At 38.8% G+C, this 27,073-nt stretch overlaps 1 protein-coding gene across 3 annotated transcripts in view; it reads left to right on the top strand.

Annotated features, from left to right (window-relative positions):
- Positions 1 to 3,244: 3,244 nt before the first annotated feature.
- Positions 3,245 to 27,073, top strand: part of LOC121962717 (gamma-aminobutyric acid receptor subunit beta-3-like) — a 44,347-nt gene continuing 20,518 nt past the window's right edge. For 2 of the 3 annotated variants that reach the window (XM_042512975.1, XM_042512973.1), the window contains exons 1-6: positions 3,248 to 3,654; positions 3,749 to 3,840; positions 3,979 to 4,046; positions 19,761 to 19,981; positions 24,833 to 24,915; positions 26,791 to 26,928. In XM_042512975.1, coding sequence (XP_042368909.1) covers positions 3,575 to 3,654; positions 3,749 to 3,840; positions 3,979 to 4,046; positions 19,761 to 19,981; positions 24,833 to 24,915; positions 26,791 to 26,928 — 682 coding nt within the window. In that variant the 5' untranslated portion in view covers positions 3,248 to 3,574. Of the gene's footprint in view, positions 3,655 to 3,748; positions 3,841 to 3,978; positions 4,047 to 19,760; positions 19,982 to 24,832; positions 24,916 to 26,790; positions 26,929 to 27,073 lie in introns of all 3 variants that reach the window. The other variant, XM_042512974.1, reaches the window with a different exon arrangement.

The following is a 27,073-nucleotide window of genomic DNA, read 5'->3' as shown; positions in this document are numbered from 1 at the left end:
ATAATTGTGAATTTATTACTAGGTGCCGTCAAAACACCCGTTCCCCATTCATGTCCTCCTCAATAAAGTCTCAAACCTAAGTGGTTATCATCCTGACGGTTGCCATAAGAGGGTAGCCGAGCTCCATGTTTCGTAGACGGTAATTAGTGCCTCATATTTAACCTCCCTCCACTTTCCTTAATCCGTCTGGAGGTGCGGTCTGTGGACGGAGAGCTGCAGCCGGGAAATGTGAGGGGCAGCAGTGTGTCCCCTCAGGAGGCTGATTTCAGCACCGCGGACAGCTCCCGCAGCGTGATGATGACCGGCTGGACAAGTGTGTGAGCGAAGAGGGGGGAAAGATGGAGAGGCGCGCGCGCGCGCGTGTGTATGTGTGTGTGTTTGTGCAGATGAGAAAGTGGGGGTGAGGGGCTCTCCCACAGGAAATCGACTGCCTTTCAATATTTGCCCTGCAGGCATCCAACTGTTTTATATTCCTGCTTTACTGCAGGCTACAAACCTTGGTAGAAGCAGAAGAATACAGACCACACAGATCAATCAGCACACACAATATATCAGGAAGGCTAAAAACAACAACAAATATTCATTTAGGGTAAATTAACTCATGAAATGTAAATTAAAAGTCATATGGGATTTTACAATAAAACGAAATATTTCTGAATAAAACAAAAGCTAGATACCTAAAGTTTCTGCTGTATAAGGCTGTGGTGTTGTATACTGCTGTTTTAATGGCCTTTTAATTGTATGCATGGTTGTACAAAAAAAGTATGACAGTGATAATCAACTTATGGCTTGTGGGCCAAATATGGCCCCCATTAAGATGCTGGGTGGCCCCTCCAACCATTTTCTAATTCACAATAAAAATAAAGTGATTCACAGTGGAAACTGTTTTACTACTTTTTTTTTTTTTTTTACTGGGGTGTCAGAGTGCATAAAAAGTATGAAAATAGAGCTTGTTTGTCAAAAAAAGTGCCAGTGGATACCCAACACCCCTCAACAGAGGTCCAAACTAAGCCCTTAATGTCCTAAATTCCTAGAAATGTCCTAAAATCTGAGAAACGTCCTAAATCCTAACATAGCTGCTGCGACTTGCCCCGGCATCCTATGATTCTCTCTCTCTATCTTTTTTTATTAAGTAATTTTCATATAGGCCATAGATATGGATCTACATCTTTTATTGTAAAATTTGCATTTATTCAGTTGTTTTCTGTAAGCATGAATGTTAATAAACTTAAATTCAAGCTCATCTTTCTGGATAACAGGTCTTTGTTTATATTACAGGTTGTGATAGAAACCATTAATGTTTTCATTGGCTCAAAGCTAATTTATCATTACTGATGTCATCACCCTTTTCTTCCAGGAATGCTGTTGACGGAAACAAGAAGTTGTTCGCCATCTATGACACGAGGTAGGAAATGTCATAACAACACAAACACACACACATGATTTATTAATGAGGTTCTCCGACTGTGTGTGGTGCGCGCGCACACGCACGCGGTCCTAATTATTCACGGAATGTGTGGCGACTCCAATATTTCTTAACGTGAGTAAACTACAGTACCATAGTGCCCTACATTTTAGATAAGGAAAAGAGCCCATTGTAGGCAATTAACAGCCTTATCAATCACAAGCATCGATTCACAGATTGATAAATGCAGCCTGTCCCTCTTCGATATTGTTCGGGTCCCGCCATTTTTATAGGAAACATAGGGGAAGGGGATTGGCGCAGATGGAGTGAGAAGCACTGTAAAAAATGTCCATCTTAACAAGGCAATTTGGTGATATATTGAGTCTTATTTTTGTGAGGAAAAATAAAATGACTAAACTCTATTCTTATTCATATTTGCCTGTTTCAGTGATTTTCTGGCCATAAAAAAATAATAAAGCAAAGTGGAAGAGACCTAATTATGGACTTAAATAAAAATAGAATACAATCTTGAAATATGAATTCGTGTCCTAGATTGAAGTGAAATGAGACGATGAGAAAAAAACAAGGAGTACTGCAGTGGTTTTACATAAAGAAGAGACTCAGCCTGTGAAAACAGTTCTGTCATTCTCTTTGTCTTTTAAAGTCTCCGAAAATAACCCTGGTGATGTCTTCGTTGTCTACAATTAGAATTAAAAATTTTTAGCTAAAAAAGTGGTGTTACACATTTAAGTTAAAAAAAATATGATCATTTAGCATACCATTCAGGGAGAGCTGAATAAAGAGGTACTTCTGAGTTGCATTATGGGAATTGTAGGATTCAGTGTTTTTGGAGCTTGAGGCTTACTGGTGATGTCATCAGGGTTGTCTTGAATTGGGTTTGACTTCAAATTTTTAGCGAACAAAGTCTATGTTACAAATTTAAGTTAGAAAGACATGGGCATTTACCACTTGGGAGAGATGAATGAAAAGATTTCACTGTGTTGTATTATGGGAATTGTAGGATCCTGGGTTTTTGGAGATTGAGGCTTACTGTAGGGGCTAAAAGTTAGAAAATCTTGCCCTCTTTTGGTTTGATTTTGACCATTCTTCTTTAAACCTGTCTCTTATGAGTTCTACAGCTTAATAAAAGTTCAGTGCTAAATCGCTGAGCGACCCTTGAAGTACCCACAACCCACCAGTTTACATCATTTATACTACATCACAGAGGACTTGTTTAGGACTTGGCTGTTTTAACAACAACAACAACAACAACAATAATAACAGTAATAAAAATTATAAAAACAAAGCATATTTTTCACTGAAAACACCTGTGTTAAAAATTTTTGATTCAGTGAAAGTTGAATGAAAAGATGCTAGTAAGTTGCATTATGGGAAATGTAGGATTCAGTGCTTTCGGCGCTACTATAGGGGATAAACGTCAACATATTTTGGCCTCTGTTGTTTTGATTTTCATCATTCCTTTTTTAATCTGAATCTTGTGAAACCAAATACTTAATAAAAGTGCATTACCAAATTTTTTGAGTGCCCCTTTAATCCTACCAATTTAGATTGCTTAAATTAGACAGATGATGTAAAAATAATTTTAAAAGATTACGAGCAGTTTATAAATTGGAAATACGTGCATTTGCATAAGAAAAAGGAAATTGAGCTTTGCCCGTTGGTATACTTTACTGCACACGTGTCAAAAAACACAAAAAAAACAAAACAAAAAAAAACCCCTAAATGAACAGACTCCACTGCAGCTACTGGTGGGTATTTTTTACAGTGTGTAAGTGTTGGGCTTCGTCTCTCATTTGAACAAGCCGAGTGCCTTCACCGCCACCAGCAGCAGCATCCCTGTGCACCCTCCTCATCAATATGCGCTTCAGCTCCTGAATGTAAGAGCCTCTTCTCCTTCTTGCACAGTCAGACACGGCAAAGAAAAGCGGAGCCAGTGTTCACGCCGGGGAGGCGATGTCTGCCCATATTTCATATCTGACTCCATCCACTGCGAGCTGCTGACTTTTACCCCCCTCTTTTTCTCAGCCGACTTTCTCCTCTCGGGCAATCAATGGATTTACTCTGATTCGCGTCCGGAACCGTCTCGACTGTTGCTGCTGCTGTAAACAACGGGGGAAAAAAACAGAACAAAAATAGGAAAAAGGGGTGATGTTTGCTTTGCACAAGGTCCGCCAATTTCGCGTCTTGTCCGCACTGGTTGTCGGTTCGATTGTGTGTTGCGCGAAAAGGTGAGTGCTTTTGTCATTCTGTGGAGTCAAGGTTATTGCTTGACACAGGAGTCAAGGTGATGTTTCCTTCTCTTCTCTCTGCTGTCCTTTCCAGCGTCAATGAACCGGGCAACATGTCTTTCGTGAAGGAGACGGTGGATAAACTACTGAAGGGGTATGATATCCGACTGAGGCCGGACTTTGGAGGTATGTGCCCTGTTATTTACCTCCATCAAATCTCCCATCACGCCGTAGGCAGCTTTATTTTTGGCGCCATCCTCACTGTTGTGGTCAGGTGCAGAGGTGTAGGCCTATATGCATAATCTGCTGTTTAACCTCTTCCAGGGGCCCCTGTTGCAGTCGGGATGAGCATAGACGTGGCCAGCATAGACATGGTGTCAGAAGTCAACATGGTGAGTGCATCCACACATGACCACTGTTTTCTCTGGGTTTACTCGACCGCATAATACATACAGTCAAGCCTCTGTACATGGGCACTCACACAACATTGCAAGTGCTGATGTAAATCTATTTTTTTCCTCTCAGAGCTATTATGTGATGCTGAGATTGATGGGCTTGATTTCCTGTAAGCCAACATCTTTATCTCAGCGTTACCTTACATGCACAGCCTGGGGTGTAAAAAACAAACATGCTTCCAACAATGCTGAGACGGTAGCTCACTTAGAGGATAGATTAGTGCTGCAACAGTGCAATCGATACAGTCCACATACAATGCAGGAGTGAGAAAAAAATGCACTGGTGATGTTCAACATCACTCTCAGTTTAAATGTTTTTATCTCAGCCTGTGCTTGTTAACCTCCAGAGCCACGGTGTTGCACGAGAGTCCTCCCATGAGGCCCCCCGAGCAGAGAGCTATCAGGGAGCTCTGATTGGATTTGCTAATTTGTGAGCTGGATGCAGTTTGGCCCGTGTTGACACGTGTCCCCACATGCAGGAACTTCAGGCTATTGTATCTTAAAATATCAGCCGGCGTTGACCCACATTGCATTGAAAATGCGCGACGCCGTCTCGCCCCATTTGCAACAGTTCTTCTGCAGAAAAACAGGATTTTTAAGACCAATTGTTGGTAATTGCTTTGGATCCAGGCTCTGAAACCCACAAGCCACAATCTCTGATTCCAGATCAACACTTCTGCTGACACGTTTCATGGGCCATTGCCTGTGTAGGTGTTACTGTTATGACTTTTATTAGAGATGATGGCTGGTGGGCCCATGTGCTTTTACAACAATACAGTCACAAAAGCACTGCGGTCATAAGCAGTCCAGATCAGCCATCACAGTGTACAGAACAGAACATCATTTCACACTTCACAATTTCGGCTACTTATTGACCAGATCTACTAAAGAGGGAAAAAGGCGAGCTTTTTTACTGCACTGTATTAGAAAATAATCATTATTTATCTGGTGGGAGGTGTGTGTATGTGTGTGTGGGCAGGCGATCAATGGCAATGACTCAATAGTTTCATCAGGTGACTTCTGGCTTTCACTTTACAGCCTCCTTCCAGAGCTCGGGTTAAAACCAGAACTCCCTGTCCTTTGACAGTGTAACAACACCCCCAAAGCATGTCAGAATAATTACATTAATATACTAGTTTGCTTTGCCAAAAATGGTTTGTGGGAAATATAATTGCTCCTCATATATTATTCACATAGCAAAAACACCAAACATCACCAACTCAACTGTGAGACTTTGCTGTTTTCTGTCTTATATGTAGAGCTGGGCAATATATTATTATTTCATTGACATTGCAATATGTGACGAGATATCGTCTTAGATTTTGGATATCATGTTATCTCATGTGTTGTCTCTTCCTGGTATTAAAGGTTTAATTATAGTAAAGTGATGTAATTTTCTAAACTTACCAGACTGTGCAGCCCATTCTCCGGAAGAAAATATTAGTATTATACATTTCTGCAAACCACAAATATGTTACATTTGTACGTTTCATACACTGCAAAATCTGACATGTTGATTTTACTTAAAAAATTTAAGAAACCAATCGCCTTGAAAAGTGTAAGTAAATTAATGGTTTTAATTCATGCTTACTTTATATCTAACTTCAAGGTTTATGTAAAATTTAGTTATATTTACATAATGTTTTGAAGCTGTTGCAACTTAAAAATGACAAGTTTAATTAATTCAATCTCTAAGTTTTAAAAACTTCAGTAAACCATGTATGTACTGTATGTACTATATATCTGCATACTACAGATCTGCAACTAGTCAGTCATATTTGTATATTTTTAACATGTTAATACAACAGAACTTACAGATATCCTCACATCATTATTGGCGAAATCCTTTGTCATGATCAAGTTAGGTCAGACTAACGGTTTATTTAAGTTACTAACACATAGAAAGAACAAGTTCATTTCACTTATCATTTTTAAGTTGCAACAACTTCAAAAAAATTGAGTAAATACAGCTTAATTTTTAGGCTAAGTAAAGTAAATTAGATATAAAGTAAACATAAATTATGATTAATAGTTATTTAGTTTACCTTTTCAAGGCAATTGGTTTCTATGATCATTTTAAGTAAGATCAACTTGTCATATTTTACCATATATTTCTAAAATAACTGTAACTTTAAGTAAATAAAGTCAGTTCATGAAGGAGAGGATGGCTGATTGCGTGGCACTTAGCAAAACACCTGCGAAACTGCAGATCACTGTTCAAGACCAAGAAACAACAAAATTGGTTGTGTTTCACTGACCCGCTGTTTTCCCACCTGAGATTATCTCAACAAAACTGGATATTTGAAGTTTGAATGTATCTGCGACATAATAACATACAAATTTAATGTATCCTGGTTTTGCAGAAATGTACAATGCCAACATTTGCTCTGGCAATGAGGTTGGACTGTTCTGACTGTTCGTAATTTTGCCTTTACTCACTTAGTCATGATATTCACATTACTGATGATTATTTATCTCATTCTCTCTACAATCTCATTGTAAAAGTATTTTGTGAATGCACCAATAGTCAACCCAACAATACATGCAATATCAATTTCGAGCTATTTGGTAAAAAATAACGTGATATTTGATTTTTTCATATGGCCCAGCCCAACATGCTGTATATGACGGTAAATTGATGATTTTTGGGGTTTTAACCAAAAAACAAGCAAATTTGAAGGCCTAGACTTTGCATTGCTGGACATTTATTCTGGTGAATTTAATGGTATGTTAATTGTTATTATTGTATCAGTCTTGGTTTAGCCTTCTAATCTTTTGCTTTTTAAACATTGATCTTTAAATTTAATCTAATTCATCATTAGTCTGTGTTTTATGTTTTGGAGCCTATGTGGTTCTGCAATTTTGGCCGGGTAACTCCAAAAAATGTATCTAATAAGTTACTGTAGATTTAACCCAACTCATGAGCTTTTTCAAAAACATCAAACACAATTTCATTGTGTTCTTGTCCTTCATATTAGATATGTTGTCAACATTTTGCAGAAACATTTCTTCAATATGTTTGTTAAAAAAATAAATAAATCAATATTTAGGTGGCATTATGTTTCTCTCAAAACATATTTGCACTTACAAGTTATTAGAAATGAATGTAATTTCTAGACTTTCCCAGTGTTACATTACTATGGGACGAGAAAATAAATTCATTAAAATAATAGTAATAACAAAGCCAAATAAAACCCATACAATATACCAAAAGAAAGAGACTGTAGTGCAAAATCCTCCACATGTGGAATAATATAATATATTTTGCAATAAATCCTATTATTTTAGCTAAACCTTTATGATCCCTGCTATAAGCTTTATATGCCAACAGCTAACACGACCTAGCAAGCCAGCCATTGTCCACAGAGCACAAAAAAGACAGGGAATCAGACGGCTGAGATCACACGTAAATTGATAATTAATTAGGTGTATTTCTCATTGCTACAATTGCACTGAGGGACTGTACATGTGCATCTGTGCATCTGCGCCTGGTACATGAACAATTCCTGGCTGTGATCCAGTGTTGAAGCCAAAACAAGACTGGTCAAGCTGTTTGTTATTTTCGCACACGCGTTTGACATTTGGTAGATGCTTTTCATCCGATGCCGGCACCGTCTGCGGCTTTAGAATGGGGGACTTCTCTAGCGGGAAATGGATAACGAGTGCTTTTGTCCTGACAGTGAGAGTGCCATGGTTTATCCATGGTGCAACAGCACAGCCCTGATAAATGCTGCTGTCTCTATTTCTTTCTTTTCTAAGGCTACATTCTGCATTAATTTCAATAAAACTTAAAAAAAGCAGTTGCTAAATCCACTTCACCAGTCTAGTGGAATGTCCTACAGGCATAATTGAGAAACTAGCTTCAAAAGTTGACAAGTAGTGCTTGCTATGCTGAAATTAGACCTGGATCCTTCTCAGCATGCTCTGTGCTGAGCACAGATTTGCAAAATGATAAATTTTAGGCTTCATGTTACGTCCTCATACAAAGAGAAAAACAGAATTGTGCCACATATTATTATAAAACACACGCATCGTTTTCATGGAGGTAGAGAGGTACTACGTCAAGATCAAAGAACATAAAGTTGCAGATATATCAGTGCAAAGGGCTCAGGTTTGGCATTGAATGCAGGGGTGAAGGTTGAGGTAAAGAGGTAGTAAATGAGTCAATAGAATGTCCTCACAGGTACTTTTTCATGGTAGCATGTGTGCTTTCATGCATGTGAATGTGTAAGTCTGTCGAAGAGAGAAGAGTGATTGATCCTTGTAATGGGTTGGAAATAAACCTGTTCTCAGATGCATAGTCAATGTAGATCAAAGGTGTCAATGGCAAAATTAGGGAGTGTTCTCAAATTATCACAGGGGAGGGGAGGTCAAAAAAGGGGATTATTTTTCACATCAAATGTAGAATTTAGCTGTCCTATGCATGAAAAAATAGTACCAAATAATTGCCAACAATTATGTCTTTGTATCAGAGCTTTCTCCTCCAAACTGTAAACTAGCTTATAGGAACAATGTTTCTATTATTCTTTCGTTTTTACAAAGAAAACACAATAAAATAACCAACAATACAATGCAGAACAAAAAAAACTAAAAGCAAAAATTTGAACACTGTTCGCGAAGTTAGCACTATTAGCTACTAGCACTGTTAGCTTCTAGCACTGTTAGCCACTAGCTGCTGGCTCAAGCACCTCTATGTTGAGAGCCTTGTTTAGACAATTTTGGGATCATAGATGCGCTGTAAACATCATTTTCGAGCTGCAACAATCAGTCAATTAATTGCTTTTTTGTCAAGTATTACATCAGGCACCAACTAATTTGATAATCAATTATTCAGTTTGAGTAATTTTTTTAAAAAAAGAAGTCAAAATTCTCTGATTACATCTTCTTAAATGTAAATATTTTCTTGTCTTCTTCTATGGTAGTAAACTGAAAATGTTGGGGTTGTGGACAAAACAAGACATTTGAGGATGTCTTTTTGATTTTTGAGAAACACTGATTGATTTTTCACCATTTTTTGACATGTTATAGACCAAACAACTAATCGAATGATAAAGTGTTCAACAGATTCATCTGTTCTCTATTTTATATAAAAATAATCCCTAGTTGCAGCCTTTTATGTCTTAGAGCTCTTTTAATAAGGAGATGTAATTTAAGAGTAGTGCCGCGGGAAAACATGGCACAGCTACATCCAGAAGGAAAGAGTAGCACAAATGCTGCCGCAAAAAGCTTTCTCCTGATATCCTTATAGGTACTTATGCATGCATGCAAGTACCTGTAAATCCATCTGAGCATAAGGTGCCAGATGACTGGAGATGAAAACCGTTTCACAAGATAACCCATCCCTCGGAGGTAAGTCCGATGGATATAGTTGAAATGAATCTGCTGATGATCTGCTTTTAGAAGCAAGAACAATCAAGGACAATGTCTTCTCCCAGTCAAGTGGATCCTCTTCAATGTAGTGCTTCAGCTCCTTCGTCCATACATGTATAATGAAGAGAGCTTCATTGGAGGGAATCCGGAAGAGTGAATATAGTTAAGAAACCCGGCCTCGTTTTCGCCCTTTGTTGTCCAAAATGAAGTGCGAGGGATGGGTGATGAGGAGAGTATTCCATTGCTCTTGGTATGCTTTTATGGACAATCGCAGTTGGAGATGCAGAAAAAAAGGATGAGCTTGGTAATTCGGAAGTCATTAAAGTTGCAGAGCCTGTTCTCATTATAAATGTTGGTAAAAGTATGGACACCTTTAGTACTCCAGACTGGGCTCGAGAATAGGACCCCCCAGTGAGAACAGTTATTAAAGATTGGGCTATTAAGATGCCATTAACATGTGCTATTAGATTCCTCTCAGCAAGACACCATACTGACAAAAGGAAAGTCATTATATAGCCAAGCCGTACTTAAGCTTGTTTTAAAGGGACAGTGGAGTAAATCAGATCTTCCAATGTATGTAAGTATGCTAAATTACTCTCTATAAATTTCCACTAATATGTCAATTTTTATATTCCACACATTCCCTCTCCTTCTCAAAACCACACATGGCACCTATATTACCAATAATGCAATTCCACTGCTGACAGTTCACTCAGGAGTTTAATATTGTGATATGAGGCTAGATATAATACTAGATTTGGATATCGTAATATTGTAAGTGTTATCTTTTCCTGGTTTTAAAGGCTGTAAATTGATGTAATTTTCTGAACTCACCAGCATGTTTGAGCTGTTTTGAATCGTCCTTTACCTGCTTTGTCATTTATCTACATGACTGATGATTGTTTATAAAAAACATCATTGTGTAAATAATATGATAAATCAATAGTCAACCCCAAGATGTGGTCCCAATATCGATATTGGGGTATTTGTTCAAAAATATGGTATTTGATTTTCTCCATATCCCCTGGCCCTAAAGTGAGCTACAGTAGTTTTGTCAGCTCATTTCTTTGAGACTCATATAGACCCCCTTCATGTACAGTATGTCCATTTCAAGCATTGTAACTATCACTGACCGCATATTTCCATGTGTCCTTTATATGGTATAGATACATCCACTAGATGCAGGAACAAATCGGTCTCACACAGACCTCAACTTTTAATTTTGCTACTGTATGTCTTAGATTCAATTCCTATCCAATCGCCTGCCAGCTGTTCTTTCAAGTAACTGTTTGTCCCTTCAACAAGGCAAAGTAACATCATATAGATCATATCCATAAGCTTTCAGAAAATGTGCAAAAATACAGATGACATAAACATAGAGCTTGGACAGAGGGCATATTAAACATTGAACATTGCCCACCGAGTGCTCGAAATGAAAAGTGAGTCATTCCAATAATTCGTGTACAGTCCCTAAATCTTACTTTAAATATGTACAAAATTTGCTGCCTCACACTATACATTCTCCTGACTCCTATACTGTACATATTTCCACTCTAGTTTTATATGATGTGCAGTGGGACTTCAATTCATCAACCCATGCCAGAATCAGCACTCTTAGCCTTGGGAATTTTACTGGGCATAACACTCAGGCAATCTGTAGTTTTCCTGGAGAATAGAAGATCTAAAGATTTATTGAGTCACTGAGCGAAACAGAAAGAGGAGAGAGAGCGAGGGCTTGAAGATGTAAGAACTCCAGGGGAAGGAAAGAGGCAGAGCGAGGAGGTGAGAGCTGATCGAAATAACCCGTGAGCTGGCAAGACGGCAAGTGAACATGGCATCTGGCTCGTCCAAGAATCCACCTGGCAGGGCAGGTCGACCAAGTCAGCCACTCCGACGCCTTCGCGGGGCGCGAGCTCCTGCACTAGCAGATGCTAAAACGTCTGAGAAAGGCGCACTAATTACCTCGGAGGTTTGTTTGTGGTGTGCCGGGGGCCTCCGCTGATGAGAAACACATACTAGGACAAGATCATAGCAAGGCAAAATAGATTATGTGTGTGCTGAGGCAGTGCTCAGAAACTACACTAAGGAATGGACCACTCACACAAAAACTGTGTCACTTGTCAGTGCTGTGAGGGGACTTTATAAAAGGCTTTTTTTTGGTATTGGACAATTGGTTTAATGTAATGTTTGGAGGTGGAAATGAATGCATAGTGTTTGCCTGCATTTAAAATGTTTTGAAATATTCCTATTAAGAAAGTTTAAGTGCATAATAAGGGCAGCGTGTGTAGGTGTGTTTTCATTATCACGACCTCCTCTTGCAGAAATGGACAAACAGGCATGATTCTCTGTTGCACTAAGAGCTATTAAGGCCTTTATCCCGGCCCATTATCAGCGCCTCGTGAAAGTCATGATAATTTTGAGGAATTAAATAACAATGACGGTAGCGCTCCTCGCACAGGGGAATGGTCATATCGGCTCTGTGAATGTAGTTCTTGTAACAGGCTGAACAAGCTAGTCATCCGTACGCCCACGGCTGTGTGTGGGTGTCAAAAAGGAAAAAAAAAATCTGTCATTATGGAGAGGTGAAAAGATCTCTCCATCTCTCTTTCTCCAAATGTTCCTGCTGCATGGTTTGTTTATTTTTTGATCAAGCCCATTGATTTGATTATTAACAGATTATTTAAATTGTATGCATGCGCCACTGTGACAAATTTTCTTATGAAATTACGGTAAATGACTGTTATTTTGCAGTGTCAACACCATTAAGTATTTCAACAGTATATTACTCCTCAACTTATTACAGTATTCTACTGTAGAAGTTCGAGTTTTTCAGTGTAATATTGGCCGCCAAAAGCATCAAGATTTGTGTTTTATTGTATTTTGGAAAAGCTGTATATTACTGTTAGAAGTTGGCCGCACTGTTTTTTATAGTTTGTTACAGTAGATTTATGCTGAATGGCATGTAGTTGCCATCATCCTATAGGTATTTTACAGTGTATAATACTACTTCAAAAATATATTACTCATTACAATATTGTACAGTACAATGTGAGCTTACAGTGTACTTTTGGCTCCAAATAGCATAAAGATGTACAGTGTTTTACTGTATTTGAAAAAAGAGTATATTACCAGCCGTATTTTTACAGCAATTTGTTACAGTTTAGATTTCTGCTAAATTACATCAGGGTGACTTCATTAGCAACCTAGTCTGACCCTGGTTGTGCCAAATCACCAAAGTAACCGCATCCATACACTACATTAAGGAAATCTTGGAATCAGAGATTGCCAATGCATAAACTCTGTCACCCTAATTATCTTATATAGGTCTTCCAGCTATGCAAAAAGAGCAAATCTTTTCTGCGCGCTCTGAGTGTGGCTTAATATACCCCCATGTCTTTTATCTGGCATCCGGCTTCCTGCCTGATGGAATGTAATTGGCCTCAGGAGAGAGTGCGCTGTAGGATGAAGTGATGATCACTAAGATTTAGAGTAAGCAGAGCGGGCACGTCGTGGTTTGCAGTGTCAACCAGCCGAAAGCAAGCTTGGATTGAGGAGGGGAATGTCCCGTTCTACAGATTCTAACTCTACGGCCCCGTCATGATAATAGCCTTACTCTGAGCTGCATACACCTTTAAGACACTGCGCGTCTCGGTCTGGGGAGTCTAAAATTGACAGGCGCCGGCCTCATTTCCTCTCTCAGTGCCACTCAAGCAGCCGTTATGTTGTAGCAAATAAAAAGGGGTAGGTTAACTACGAACTGGATTTATGATGGGGGCGACTGAAAAAGGTCATCAGTCAACAGTCTGATACGACTGTAATCGATAGGGAGGATATATGAGGTTTAGGAGGGGGAAAAAGGACCCCTGTAGCAATAAAATGAAGGAACACTACACCTGTGCTTGTTGCTGATTGGAACACTTTAAAAGAAAAAGGCCCCGAAAAGCCAACCTTCCATATTAGGTTGATTTTATGCTTTTACTACAGAGTTATGAGTATGGAGATGGCAAAAAATGTGGTCAGAGAGATGTTCAGGAGCATCATGCTTGCTACATATGATTGATTACTGGGTTATTTTACACCTTCGGGAATAAAAAAACGATTAAAAAAAATAACAAAGAAGAAGAAAAATAGATTTTTGAAAAAACAAAACAAAAAAAAAAACGCAGTATCTGACAAGGTGCCAAGTAAACATAGCAGTTGCTTAAGGTTAAGTAAGTTCAGAGACTTACAGTGGAGATAGACAAGTTTTGTTTTTGCTTAAATGGCCATAGGAAAATGACACCATTGGTGTTTAGATAGGCTTTTTTGGACATAAGAAGTGCATCAACCATTGTGCAACCACAAATGAAGGAAGACAACTCTGTTCACCAAAAATATAAATGGAAGTTCTTTGCAGTTACCATTTCTAGTGATGGAAAAACCTAGGCAACTGCTGACACTGTGATAGTTGCGAAAGCTCTGAGGAAAACAGAAAACCATTCAAACATCTGTTGTGCTATCAGGCTTGTTTGCACAAATCAGATTCAGCAAACATGCTTTTTTTATTAGCATGAAAAAACGCACCTGAATTGCTCTTTAAGGTTACCTGCTCTGCTTTGCTGTTTTGTGTTCATAGAACAAAACCAAGAGAAATCTTGTGTTAGACACCAATAAATAAAAAAATGATTGTGTACAGTTGTGTGTGCTGCAGCTTCACAGGGACTCTGTTCGTATGAGATTATTTGTACATTTACTACTGTTTGCTCCCTGTCTTTCTCCGTTACTTGTTATGAGGCAATACATCATAAAATATAAGACAGTTAGGAAATGATCCTATATATCGAAGGCTGACACCATCATTCTGAGGGAAAAAGCCCAATTCAATCACCTCCCTGTGTTTGCTCCCAATAAGGGACATTGCTATTTTTACCATTCTATAGCAGCAGGAGGAGGGGAGAGGAAGTCACTGAGGGATTCCCCCGCACTGCGGTGATATACCGCCTCTGGGCCATCCCGAGGGAGGGATCCGAAATTACATTGAAGTGAATCAAATTGCTTTACTTGAATGTGGGTTCATATGGAGTACACAGTGATTACATATATCACCGTTTTTTCTCTCTGAGATGTGAAGTGAAGTTTAGCCGGGGAAAACTTGGGTCATTTATTTTTCATGTTGCTGTTGAGCTGAGCGCCTTCGCTGTGTGTCAGATGTAATGATGATTTCAGTTTATTCACACGTTTTTCCATTCACTCCCATTGTGCCGCAGCCTATGATGACGCGCTTGGCGCAGCATATGCCGGGGACAGAGAGCATATGCCATGTGACAAACAATGTTAGCAGGATATTTCCTAGATACTGGTGGTATCACGAAGTAGCAGCGAGTATGCTAGCGCTGCAGAGAGAGGGGGAGATTAAATTGAATATGGGTCAATTCACAGCCAAAACTCTGCTTATCTGAATTCTCACACACCCTGAATGAAAGTGATTATCCAGTCGAGTTAATTGAATAATTGAGGCTTGCTTGGAAATCATTTCCACTGGTCACTGGCATTATCTCTGCTGAAAACACACGCTAATAAGCAAACAGCAGTGGTAAAGCTGTGTGTGTTGGGAATTGGTGTGTTGGAGGAGATATGTCAATAATTCATAATCCATAGTCCTAGAAAATCTGAGCCCACCTCCTTCAAGTTCCAGGGCAGGTATGCTGCAAAGCTGCGCTCATCTGAAATTCAATTTGATTGTCTCCATGCAATATTGATGAGGATTCCATGGCCACGTCTTTGTAGAGGCTACATGGTTAATTTAAATCATTTATGTGTTACGAGGCGGGTGCACTGTAGCCGCCTGCTGCGCTGCCCACCTGCTGACATGCTGGCGGGAGATGGAAATGCATACCCAAAGCGTGATGCCGCTCGCGGGGGAAGAGGGAGGAGGGGCGATGTGATAAGGGTCACAACACGGCGATGTGAGGGACACATTAGTCACTTGGAGGGATTGATGGAGGGTAAAGTTCCAGCAGTGATGGAGGAGAGGGGAAAGTCTACTGTCCTCATTATTACCGCAAATTTAATTTTTACCACATGCTGTGATCAATCCACGCTGACCACTTTAATGAGACTATGACTGATAACACTGAGTGCCCCTTATGTCATGAAATCCTGGAAACTGACAAGGATTTATTTTCTTATCACTTGAAGGGATAGAGGAGCGTTTAACTGCATGCCATCGCCGCTCAGCCTCCTGCAGAGGCGCGTTATTCTAAGGAAGAAGATGTTTTTATCAAGTGGTCAACGGATTCAAATACTTTGACGAACAATGTATGCATCCATCAAAGCTGTAAAAAATAGTCCCCGCTATATTATGGCAGAATTACCCTCCTGTGGCCTCAAAAAGCTTTGGGGCTTTAATGACCTCCCTTCCTCTCACCCCATCTGCACTGTGGCACTTTCAAGAACCTATTAAGTGTCTTTTATACATTAGACTCCTCCAGCAGCTTCATTATATTTCACCTACAGCTCCAACCAGAACAGTATGACAATTGGGAAAAGACAATATGCACTATTTAAGCAAAAATATCTGTTAAAGTAATACAGATCTTACATTCATTTTCATACCTGACCTGTTTACATTTTATTGAGGCTTAAAGTCACACATAACTAAGAGGCCGCTTTGAGTGAAAGGCGGGTGCCATCTGTTGATAAAATAACTACAACAGCCGCAACGTCGGTTTGCTACTGTAACCATGGAAAAACCGAAGATTCAGAGAATAGGCATAGATGTAGCTGTCACTATTTCAGTGTGTTTTCATTCCACAAAAAAAGGCCACACTTTTGTCCAAATACACTTCTGAGACCAAACATAATACTTGAGGCTTCAAACCAGTGGGTGACGTCATATTTGCTGGGTCAGTTATGTTATACAGTCTGTGACTGCACTACTAAAAGTTCAAGAAAGACCAAATTATTTTGGTCATAAGACCAATTTTTAGTCACTAGAATGATCAGTCTTCAAAAGAGCCTCCTACATTCCCCATAATTCAGCTCAGTCTTTACTAATGACCATTCTTATCCCCAAATCTCAACCTCAGATCTCTTCCTGCAAAGCACTTATCATCCTCAGGGTTCATTTTAGTCAGACTCTGAAAAGCTTCAGAGCCACAGAGGACACCATACAGCTGTTTACACATGCTGAGTAGAAAAAGTAGTTAAAAGGGTACTTGAGTCATTTAGTGTGTCAGCTTCATTACATTGAAGGACCCACAAGAGCCAGTTTAAAAACGAAACAAAGCATCTTCTTGTGACTTTTAGTTCCTAGTATGGGTCAAAAACACTGGATCCTACACTGGTCATATTGCAACTAAACAGCATCTTAAAATTAGTCTCTCCCTGTTTAACAAATTGCCAACTCTTCCATTTTTGTTACAAAATTTAAGCCTAAAGGCTGCGATAACCCTGATGACATCAGCAGGGTTATTTTTTTTCAGATTTCAGAAAGCTCCTCCAGCACAGAGAGGACTTTACATAACTGTTGTGACAGGCTAACTGGTACACAGTGTGGCAAATAAACCTAACTTCATATGCTTAATTGGTGGTGTGCCCCTACATTTCCCATAATGCCACATGGTACAAACTGTAGCTGCATATTTTCAAATTACTTAACTCTGACTGCTTTTGTGGTAATTCTAATAAATTCTCATCACATTTTAACTGAAATGTTAACATGCAACACTGTAACACACTGATTATCCTAAAGTGTGTGTACTTATCATTGATGGGTTAAATAACAGATGTGATTTTAAATAATGGCACTGTTGGCCACACATACCCCTAGGGCTGCAACTTATCATTTTCATTATTGATGAAGCCATTGATTATTTTTTGTCCTATTGATTAAACATTTAGACTTTAAAAACACCAAAGGACAGTGGAAAAATGGCTGTCGCAAGTTCCCACAGCCTTTGGTGACATCTTAAAATTTCTTATTTGATATGCAATTCACAGTGATACAAAAGACAGAAAAGCAGCAAATCTTTACACGTGAGATGCTGGAAATAGAAAATGTTTGGTATTTTTTACTTGATAAATGAGTTAAACTATAGCAGTACTACAATTTTTTTTGAATATTACTTTATTTCTCCTGACTGGTAACATTTGGCAACCAGATTTTGTTGTTTTGGGGGGGTTGCAGATACCAAACAGGCCATGGTGCCACCACTATACATTTATGGCTCAGTTCCAATCAGCTTTCCTTCTCATGCTGAGGGACCAATCTGTATCCTGTGCTGACTAAGATCTTCCCTGTTCAAATCTCTGTGCGCTAACCAGTCATGTAGAACAGGTTCATGGAGTTTTAAGTATTAATAAACAAAAAAAAGGTATAAATAAACATGCAGTCATAATTTTATTTCATTCTGTTCTTTAGTGATCTCATGCAAATGCAAAACCTCAAGTGTTTTCTAAGCTTTAGTAACGCAGTGTTGAGACAAAACTATTTCAGTTACGTAACACTGATTTTTGGGAAGCCGTGCTTATTGCGGTGGCCGTTTTAATCTTCATTTTTATTTGGTGCAAACCTGAAATCTGCAGCACCGATGGACATGCCTTTGCCAGTGCCAGCTTGGTGCGGGCTGGTTTCATTTCAACACCACAGCGGGCGGAGGGGAGATCATGGCATTGCCCCGAGAGAGAGAGAGAGAGAGAGAGAGAGAGAGAGAGAGTGAGAGAGAGAGAGAGGTGCAGACAGACTGAGAGAAAAACAGAAATAGAGGAGAGAGACTGTTAGCTTGGGTAAGTGGATTATGTGATGTGGAAGGAGGGAGGGAGGGGCTCTGTTCTCTATCTCCACTGCTGCTGCTGCTGCTCCGGTCAAATACTACTTGAATCAAGGTAAAACAGAAACATGTACTTGCTTACCGTCCTATTTTATTTAAACTTACACAACCGTCCTAAAAATGCTTGACATCCCAGAACTAATAGTATCCTCATGGCTGGATTTAAGTGCGTCTTGCCAATGCTTATTTGGCTTAGATGCCAGATGGCAAGGGTTTGTTACACAGCCACATACAAAGACTATCCAAATCTCACATGTTTGCAAACACTTAAGTGGTTTAAAAAAAACCCAATAATTAACTGAGTTGTGAAGCCCATTTGTAAAATATAGTTTGAGCTCAACAGTTCATGATAAAAATTTCATTCTGAGAAAACAGTCACAGGCTAATTAAAGATTAATAGTTTAACAGATAATTGATCTTTGAGCCTTTAAGATCAGATGAATTGTATTTTGTTGCCTTTTCTGTTTCATTTTATATCTCATGTCATTATAAAATTAGTTTCTTTGTCTATGTAACTTTTGTTCCACTGTAGCAACAAATAAGGTTTTGGGATAAAATGCTAATGCAATACATAATGTAGCACAGAAGCATAATGAAAAAGAGTCATTAAGTAAGTGAACTGATTCAGTAAAGAAGTAAAGAAGTCAAGGGAATATGGCATTTCTTCATTCAAAGGTTACTACGTCCATTTAAACAAACCAGCTAAGATTGTGTTACAGTTAGTGGTAAAAGAACTCCAAATCTCTTATGTACTGCAACTGAACCTTTGAGATTCAGTGTTTTTGATTACATATGGGGAATGGAGAAATGCCTATGTGCCTAATGCCTAACAAATTAGATATGACCTCAGAGGATAGCACAACATTATTTGCATTTCCATTAGGGTTGCCTATCGAGAGAAAAATAACAGTAGCTTAACATACAACAAATCTGCATTTAAAAAAATTGACAATAATATGTTGTGTTCTCAAAATCACAAATCTCAAGAGTGGACCTTTTTTTGAATGAAATGAAAGGCAACACATGTTTTAAAAGCTCTTGTGCCTTTACAGTTCAGCTCTTAGGCTTTGTGAATCACTGGGAATGCACTACTGTTGATATATTAGGTGAAATTTTCTATGAAAATTTCCACCGAAGCTGCAGCTCCATGAGTCAGCCTGCCCACGCGCTTGTTTCACAATGGCACATTACTGTATGGGTTACTGTATTCCAGATGGCAAAGGCACTTCTTAGAATTTGGCTGCAGTGTGTGGACCAGTTGGACCACACTCCATCCAGCTTGTAGGATGCTGTGTCATGTCATAGAAATGTTAAGAGCACTAACTTTGGGGAATGGGTAGAATTAATATTTCAGAGCTGTTCTGCAGCTGTTTTTGAAATGCAATTATCTGTATAATTTAGGTATTTAGAATAATAATATCTATCAGATGTGACCTACTCTTATTGTCTTTTTTCCTGTTTATCTCCATAGGACTACACGTTGACCATGTATTTCCAACAGTACTGGAGGGACAAGCGTCTAGCCTACATAGGAATCCCCCTCAACTTGACCCTGGATAACAGGGTTGCCGACCAGCTCTGGGTCCCCGACACCTACTTTCTCAATGACAAGAAGTCTTTCGTCCACGGAGTCACCGTCAAAAACCGCATGATTCGCCTGCATCCGGACGGAACCGTTCTCTACGGCCTCAGGTTGGTTCTGCTTCTTATGTACAGTCTGTGCCCGTCTGGTCTAATTGGACATATATACTGCTAGTTTGTGGCAGGAACTTGCAAGTAAAGATAGCAAGAACTAACAGTTTGCTTATCCTGGGAAGTGCATGATTATAGCCTAGATATTTCAAATAAAGTCATGAAATAGGGTAAAATATTATAGAAAAGTTCTGGAAATGTTTTGAAAATTCATTGGTAAAAATGTGTGGGAACCCTGGATATTGAAAAGTTAAAGTCTGGTAATATTCTTTCTATTATTATAGATTTTATGAATTGTCTACACATCCTATAATGGTGCAAAGACCAAAATCAACAATGGATTGTTCCCCGAATATTGTCTGTCTAGCCAAAGCATTTTATATATTATTTCAATCTGAGCTTGTTTACACATGCTATTAACATGCGTTTTGGGTGATGTGATGGCAAGTGGACAACACTACATTCAAGTGTAAATGACCACCAAAACCCACTGTAATCCGAGGTGGTCTGGGACACATTTGACCAAATATCGTTGTAGGTACACCCACCAATACATCCTGATGCGTCCACAACAAGCACTAAGTCATCAGTGCATAAAGTGGTGGTTATTTTGGTGACAGTGCACTGTTGCTTACTTATTACTTGCCCATTTTACAATGAGTTTGACAAAGTGTTGCGTGACCATCTATTGTTCTGCCCTGTGGAAGGAGATGTGTTGAATTCTGTCCACTGCGATACCTCCAGCTGTACCAACACAACTGCTTACATGACTAGTGAGCTGCTAGCGAGAGTTTGGATGTAATAGCTATGTGCTGAGCCTTTTCACCTTCTAGTGCAAGTGAAGTAGGCAATAACAAAATCTAACACTAGCGGCTAGCTGGAGACGCATGATACACACAGCTGTGAACAGCAATGTGTCTTGGCTGTTTGGATCACGGAAACGCATGTTAATACCAGGTGTAAACCAGTTTACAGAGCACCACTGTTGCCCCAAAACTATTAAAAACACATCAGTGAGCCACGCTGTTGCACTGGGTGACATATTCCTCCTCTACAACGAACCTGGGTACTGCAGTTTATTTGCTATGCCATGTACACTCTCCTGCTGCTGGAAATAACAACTAGAGCATCAAATGTGCATCCACATCTGAAAATAGTCCCCAACAAGTACACTGTTCCCTCCTGTTTAAATAATTTGCAAAAAACTACAGTGTCCGGCTGTTTGGGGAAATTGCTGAGGCAAATAAAACAAGTAAAACTATATACTTGTGACCAGTTTTTAAAGTTTTATGTCTGCAGTAGGAAACAATGGCTTTAGGGCTGTGTGTCACAGTCTGAGTTTGGAATTTATAAAGTACTGAGAGATGTTAGGTTTGGTTTAACACATTGTTGGCTTGTGGCTTTTCATGGGATTTTTGTTCAATGAGAAAAACACAAAGAACCTCAGCTTAAGATATCATCTAATTTGATTCTACATGTTTGTTGTGTTCCCCAGCACAGCGCAGGAAGCGAGTTTATTTATGTCGTTAGAGTGGTAATATGCCATTTCTGGGCCATGCAAATGAGCAGCACTCCCCACAACAGGATACAAAGTGAAGCTCAGGGTCAAAAACTGTTCTCAGATGTTTCCCAGTGTCAAGTTAATGCTATGTGTTTAAAGCCCTATTACGGCACCACAGTTGCCCGTGCTGAGAACTTGGCAGTTTTCTGCATCTGGCTGCAGAGAAGCCAAAGGATTATGTGTTGTGCTAAAGGGCACCCCGGCATTTGATTTTTAAGGGAGGGAGGGTGCCGTCAGAGGACGTGCAAACAGGTTAGACGGTGCATTAATGCAATGTTTAGCTTGCAGCTGTTGTTTGATATTTGTTTCATAAAGCCCTTGTTTTGAATTTCCATTGATCTTTTCGACAGGCAGGTTCAGAAGAGTTAGTGTGACCTATGAATATGGATGCATGCTTTGAATTATTCGAGTGCAGAGCAAAAAGTGTGTGTGTTTGTGTGTACGCACACTTACATGCTTGTGTTTGTATCCGTCAGTGTTCATATTTTACAGTCATACAGCCATGCTTGATTATGCAAGTGGAGTTCATAGCACTTAGCCTTGTGGGTTACTTATAGACCTCTCGGTGCTTTCAAGAGATCAAAGGGAGAGGGAAATGTGTGACGTGGTGTTTGTGATATGAGCTGTTAAATAAATGTATGTCAGGTAAGGCTGAGGAACATGCTGAATACAGATTCCTATCATAGCGTTAAAGAATGACCTCTGTGTATTTACCTGTGATATTTATTAGGGATGCAACTAATGATTATTTTCTTATTTGAATAGTCATTTAACTGATGAAGTGGCTAAGAAGAGTGAAAAATGCCAAAGCCAAGGCATATTTATAGAACACTGTTTTTTATTCATACTTCACTTTAAGTTTGTTTAAATGTTATTCTTCCCAATGACACTCTCAGTTCTCACTTTACATAATGCCAGTTTTCATTTAATGCCAGTTTTCATAACGGTGAAGTTGTCACCTGGCTGATAGCAGCAAATGTTTAGTTTTATTAAAATTAAAAGTTTCAGTTTTGATCAAACATTTGCTAAAGGCATTTAAACAAAGCTTTGTGTCGGAGTTTATTTTCAAAATTCTAAATTTCAACAGAAATATTTTCATTTTTATTGTAAATGCATATCAGTTCCAAATATCGGTTATCAGTTTTATTAAGTACTAATTATTGGCATCATTATCTGCCCTGAAAAACATATATCGATTGACTCCTCGAGCATATGTCTATCAATGACTCAGCCCTTGTTGTGTTGAATTTGCCGGGAAAACCACAGTGAATGAAGAATCCAAAACAGAGAAAAGTATTGATGAATATAATATATAGTAATAGGGATCCACGTTTAACAATAGCACAACAATATCATAACTCATAACAAACTCTCACACAGCTGGTGCAGTATAATGCACGACTAATTTATCCAGACATATGCTCAGTACTTCCCAGACTGTAAAGTAAAACTTATCTTTGCTTTCTTCAAAGCCAGTCTCCATTGACAAAAACAGTTTTACCTCACTAAACACTGGAGCTGCTGGCCTAAATGAAACTTGGATTATACTGCACAAGCAGTGTGAGAGTCTGTCAATGAATGTTTTGATATAGTTTTGCTAATGTTAAATGCAGCCCCTTTGACTTCAACTCATCAACATTTTTTTTGTTTTTGGATTTTCTTATCTACCAAAGAAATACTGCAAAAGCTAAGAAGAATTCAATGTAATTCAGGGTGAGTAACTGAAATACAAAAGGTAATTTGGGCAATGAAGTTTGTATTTAATTTACAGTAACAGCCGTTAATTGACATAATGAAACTGTCATGAATGCTCTAGCTAAATTTGCTGGCTACATTTTGTAGCGAGGATGAGTGGGTGACTGCTGATAACACCAGTGTCATGAAAAGTGACATTATGAAACAGAAAATGATACATGAAAAGTGACATTATGAAACAGAAAATGATATATGAAAAGTGGCATTGTGAAAGGAATAAAAGGTGATATAAAATGAAAGTCACTGGGAAAATGAAATTATGAAAGAAAAAGGACTTGAAAAGCAACATTTTTAAAAAAGGAACCCTGATAAAGCACTGTTATTTTGGAATTAAAAACATTTCATAATAATGACGTGTGTTTTAATAATTCATCAATTATTTCCTAATTCATGGGTTTCATTTTTATGCTTTACATAATTCATTAATGTGATAACTTATTTTTAATTATGTGTTATTTGATATTTAATATTTAAAACTGTTTTGACTCCATAATCTGCACTCTAGAAAAATATTAGATTTACTTTTGTAAGCGACGATCAATTAATGGGCTAGCTGTTTTAGCTCAACGGTTGATTATTATTTGAAGTTTGTAATATGTACATTTTTTGTTGTTTTTCTGAAAAAAAGGGATGTAACAGACAGGCTTCAAAGTGCATAGACACTATAATGACATAAAAAGAGTCAGTCACATATTGGAAATCCATACATCCATATTTTCCAGACCAAACAGTATGTTGTTGTAATTTTAGCTGTATAATAATATCACCTAATGGGTTTCCACAGCCTCATCTGAGTCTTAACTGAATGAAGACATCCAGTGGCTAACTGCCAAGCAGCCGGCTTTTAATCAGGGCAGACTTAGCCTAAATCATTTTGAATTTGCATTTCACTTCGCTGCTTATTTTAACTGTCTGATTATCAGCCGTTCGAGCTCATACATCTGATAAACAAAGGGATACCTCCTCATGACCCACTTCAGATGAGCAGGCAGTAAACTCTGCCAAAATGTGTTGTCTTAATATGATTTTTATTCTCACAAATTTTCACTTAATCATCAGATGGAGGTTAGCCAGTTTTGTTTGGGGGACATGAACTGATTGAAATACGAGAGTGAGGACTGCTTGTCTGTCTTTGATCTATGGCATAATTATGTATACGGTTACACAGTCAGCATTTTACCTCAGAGGTGTTGCTGTAATCTCATTTTAAGATGACGATGCCAAAAGTCTCCAGTAATATGACGCCAGCTGAGGAACTTGGTGTAAAGACAAATGGTCATTTAGTTTCCTTTAAGGATAAGACAAAGTCAAGTGCTTTTATGTTTTCATGTAATTGTACTTCTGCAGTCCCCTTATTAACTACAGCTTTGCTGTTTTTATAGTTGAAATGGGCCAGAAAATATGATAATCACCCCTTCTTTCCTTTCTGCCTCCCCATCCAACTTCCTTTCATTACAATCTGTGTAAATAACATACAGTGTCTAACATATTCTCTCCTGTGCCCTCTCTTCCCCCATCTGTGTCTCCTTTTTCAGGATAACTACAACAGCAGCGTGTATGATGGATCTCAGGAGGTATCCCCTGGACGAACAGAACTGCACTCTGGAGATAGAGAGCTGTGAGTAGAGAGACCTAATGCCTTTATATCAGCACACTATGCAGGCCGAGAGGAGAACTAGCTCAAACCTGGTTCTTTTTTTCCCCATTTGAGGTCTGTAGCGTTTGTTTTGAATTTTAAATGATAATTATGAAAGGTAGAATTATTAATTTAGATGCAGTCTTGTTTGGATAGAAAAGGGTGAAGTGTTATGGCTACATGGTCCTTAAAACATTTGTTTTTTCGGAGGCATACTTCAAACGCTGTGTTATAAGAAGTCATCGGCAAGATGGCTGCACAAGCAACAAAATACTCAAATAAATGTCTTTTCTTTGTTAATTAAAATTTAGAAATTAAAATAACCATCGTATTAGAAAAGAAAAAGAAAGAATGAAGAAAATTGCTGGCATGCCGATAAAGTCGGAAGATGCGGAGAACAAAACGCAATTTTTGCAAAACCTCATTACGTTAACGTCCACACAACCTAATCTTCATTGCGACCCAACTTCAACGCTTGTACGCCGAATGAGTCCAACATCTGTCTGACGTCATATCACATCTGGTGCCAGCTGGATCAGTGCAGACTGGCGGGGTAAATAGTAAATGAATCTACACTTGTATAGCGCTTTTCTGATCATTCAACTACTAAAAGTGCTTTCATACTCCGAGTCATCTTCAGTCATTCACACGCTGGTACAAAGTGCCACCTGCTGCTCAGTTTTTAACTATTCATACACATTTTGGCACTGATGGAAAGGCCACTGGGGGCAATTTGCTATTTCAGTATCTTGCCCAAGGGTACATGTTTACTGGAGCAGCAAACCTTCCAATTTGAGCAACAGCCGCTGCAAGGGATATTGGTTGCTAACGTTAACCTACAGAGTGCTGCTAGTGGCCTGGTAATGAAGCAATGCTCCCCTTTTTTTCCAGTTGTGAACCAATCAGATGCAACCTGACAACCAAAATTATGCCCACTCAAGAGAAATCACCTCTTTGAAGAAAACATACTGGCATTGTCCAGCAACACTCATTGCATCTGTTTACGTAAATAGCAACACTGAAGTCTACCAATGACCTATCAAGCTGAAATCACTCACATCACAAAGAGTATTTTTCCATAATGACCTCCATCCACACCCACACCCTCCATCCATCCAAAAACAAGGATTCTCAGAGACTAGGGGTGGGAATCACCAGAGGTGACCACAATATGATATTATCACAATACTTAAGTCATCAGGTATTTATTACCTTCTACAATTCCAAATTATATTTTCAAAGGAAAGCTTTGTCGTCCTCCTTTGTTTTCTAGTCAGAAAAGGTTTTCAGTCTGTTCATCTTATTGCAGCAACTTGTATTTAGTGGACTAGAAAATCTATTGATTTTATTGATCTAGTAGACTACCAAAAGTTTAATTTGTATTTGTAATATTATGACTATACAAAAAAAAAAAAAGATCCTCTGAGTTCATGTACTGATACGATATTTCCACACAAAAATATCACAATACTGGGCTGTATAAATTTTCCCCCAACCCTTATCAGAGACAAACAGGTTCTGTGAAATTTAGCTATAGCCAGTTTCTGAAACACTGTTTAATTATTGAGCAAATTCAAGATATTTTTTGATGTTTTGCTCTCAGTTTCTGTATTAGAGAAAAATGACAAGAAATGTCAGCTATTTTTGTAAATCTTTTGACATTTTTGTGAACTCAAGTGAACCTATTAACAGACTTGCTTTTCAAAGCAACGTCTGGTTCTTGGAAACAACTTCAAACATGTTCCTTCCCAAATGACAGCCCAGTTGGATGATCAGCCACGCTGCATATCTTGGTCTCCAGTGAGGGTAAGACAGATGGTTACACCTTGGTGCATGTGCGTTTTTCTCCTCGTGCAGATGGCTACACCACAGACGACATCGAGTTCTACTGGAAAGGAGGCGAGTCGGCTGTAACGGGGGTGACGAGGATCGAGTTGCCACAGTTCTCCATTGTTGATTACAAGCTGGTGTCCAGAAACGTAGTGTTTTCCACAGGTAAGAGCTCTACTGTAATGTGTTGGTGGTTTGCCTCCATAAACTGAATTTCCTTTGGGAATAATACATGACGGACTGACAAGAGAACGTTGCATTTTAGATGACATTGTTCATATCAAGCGTTGGCCTATTTTCAAGCTGATTA

This window comes from Plectropomus leopardus, chromosome 24 (genome assembly GCF_008729295.1).
Source record: "Plectropomus leopardus isolate mb chromosome 24, YSFRI_Pleo_2.0, whole genome shotgun sequence".
In the NCBI taxonomy this organism is placed as follows: Eukaryota; Metazoa; Chordata; class Actinopteri; order Perciformes; family Serranidae; genus Plectropomus; species Plectropomus leopardus.
Note: the sequence above shows the minus strand (reverse complement) of the source record. Positions and strands in the feature narration are given on the sequence as shown.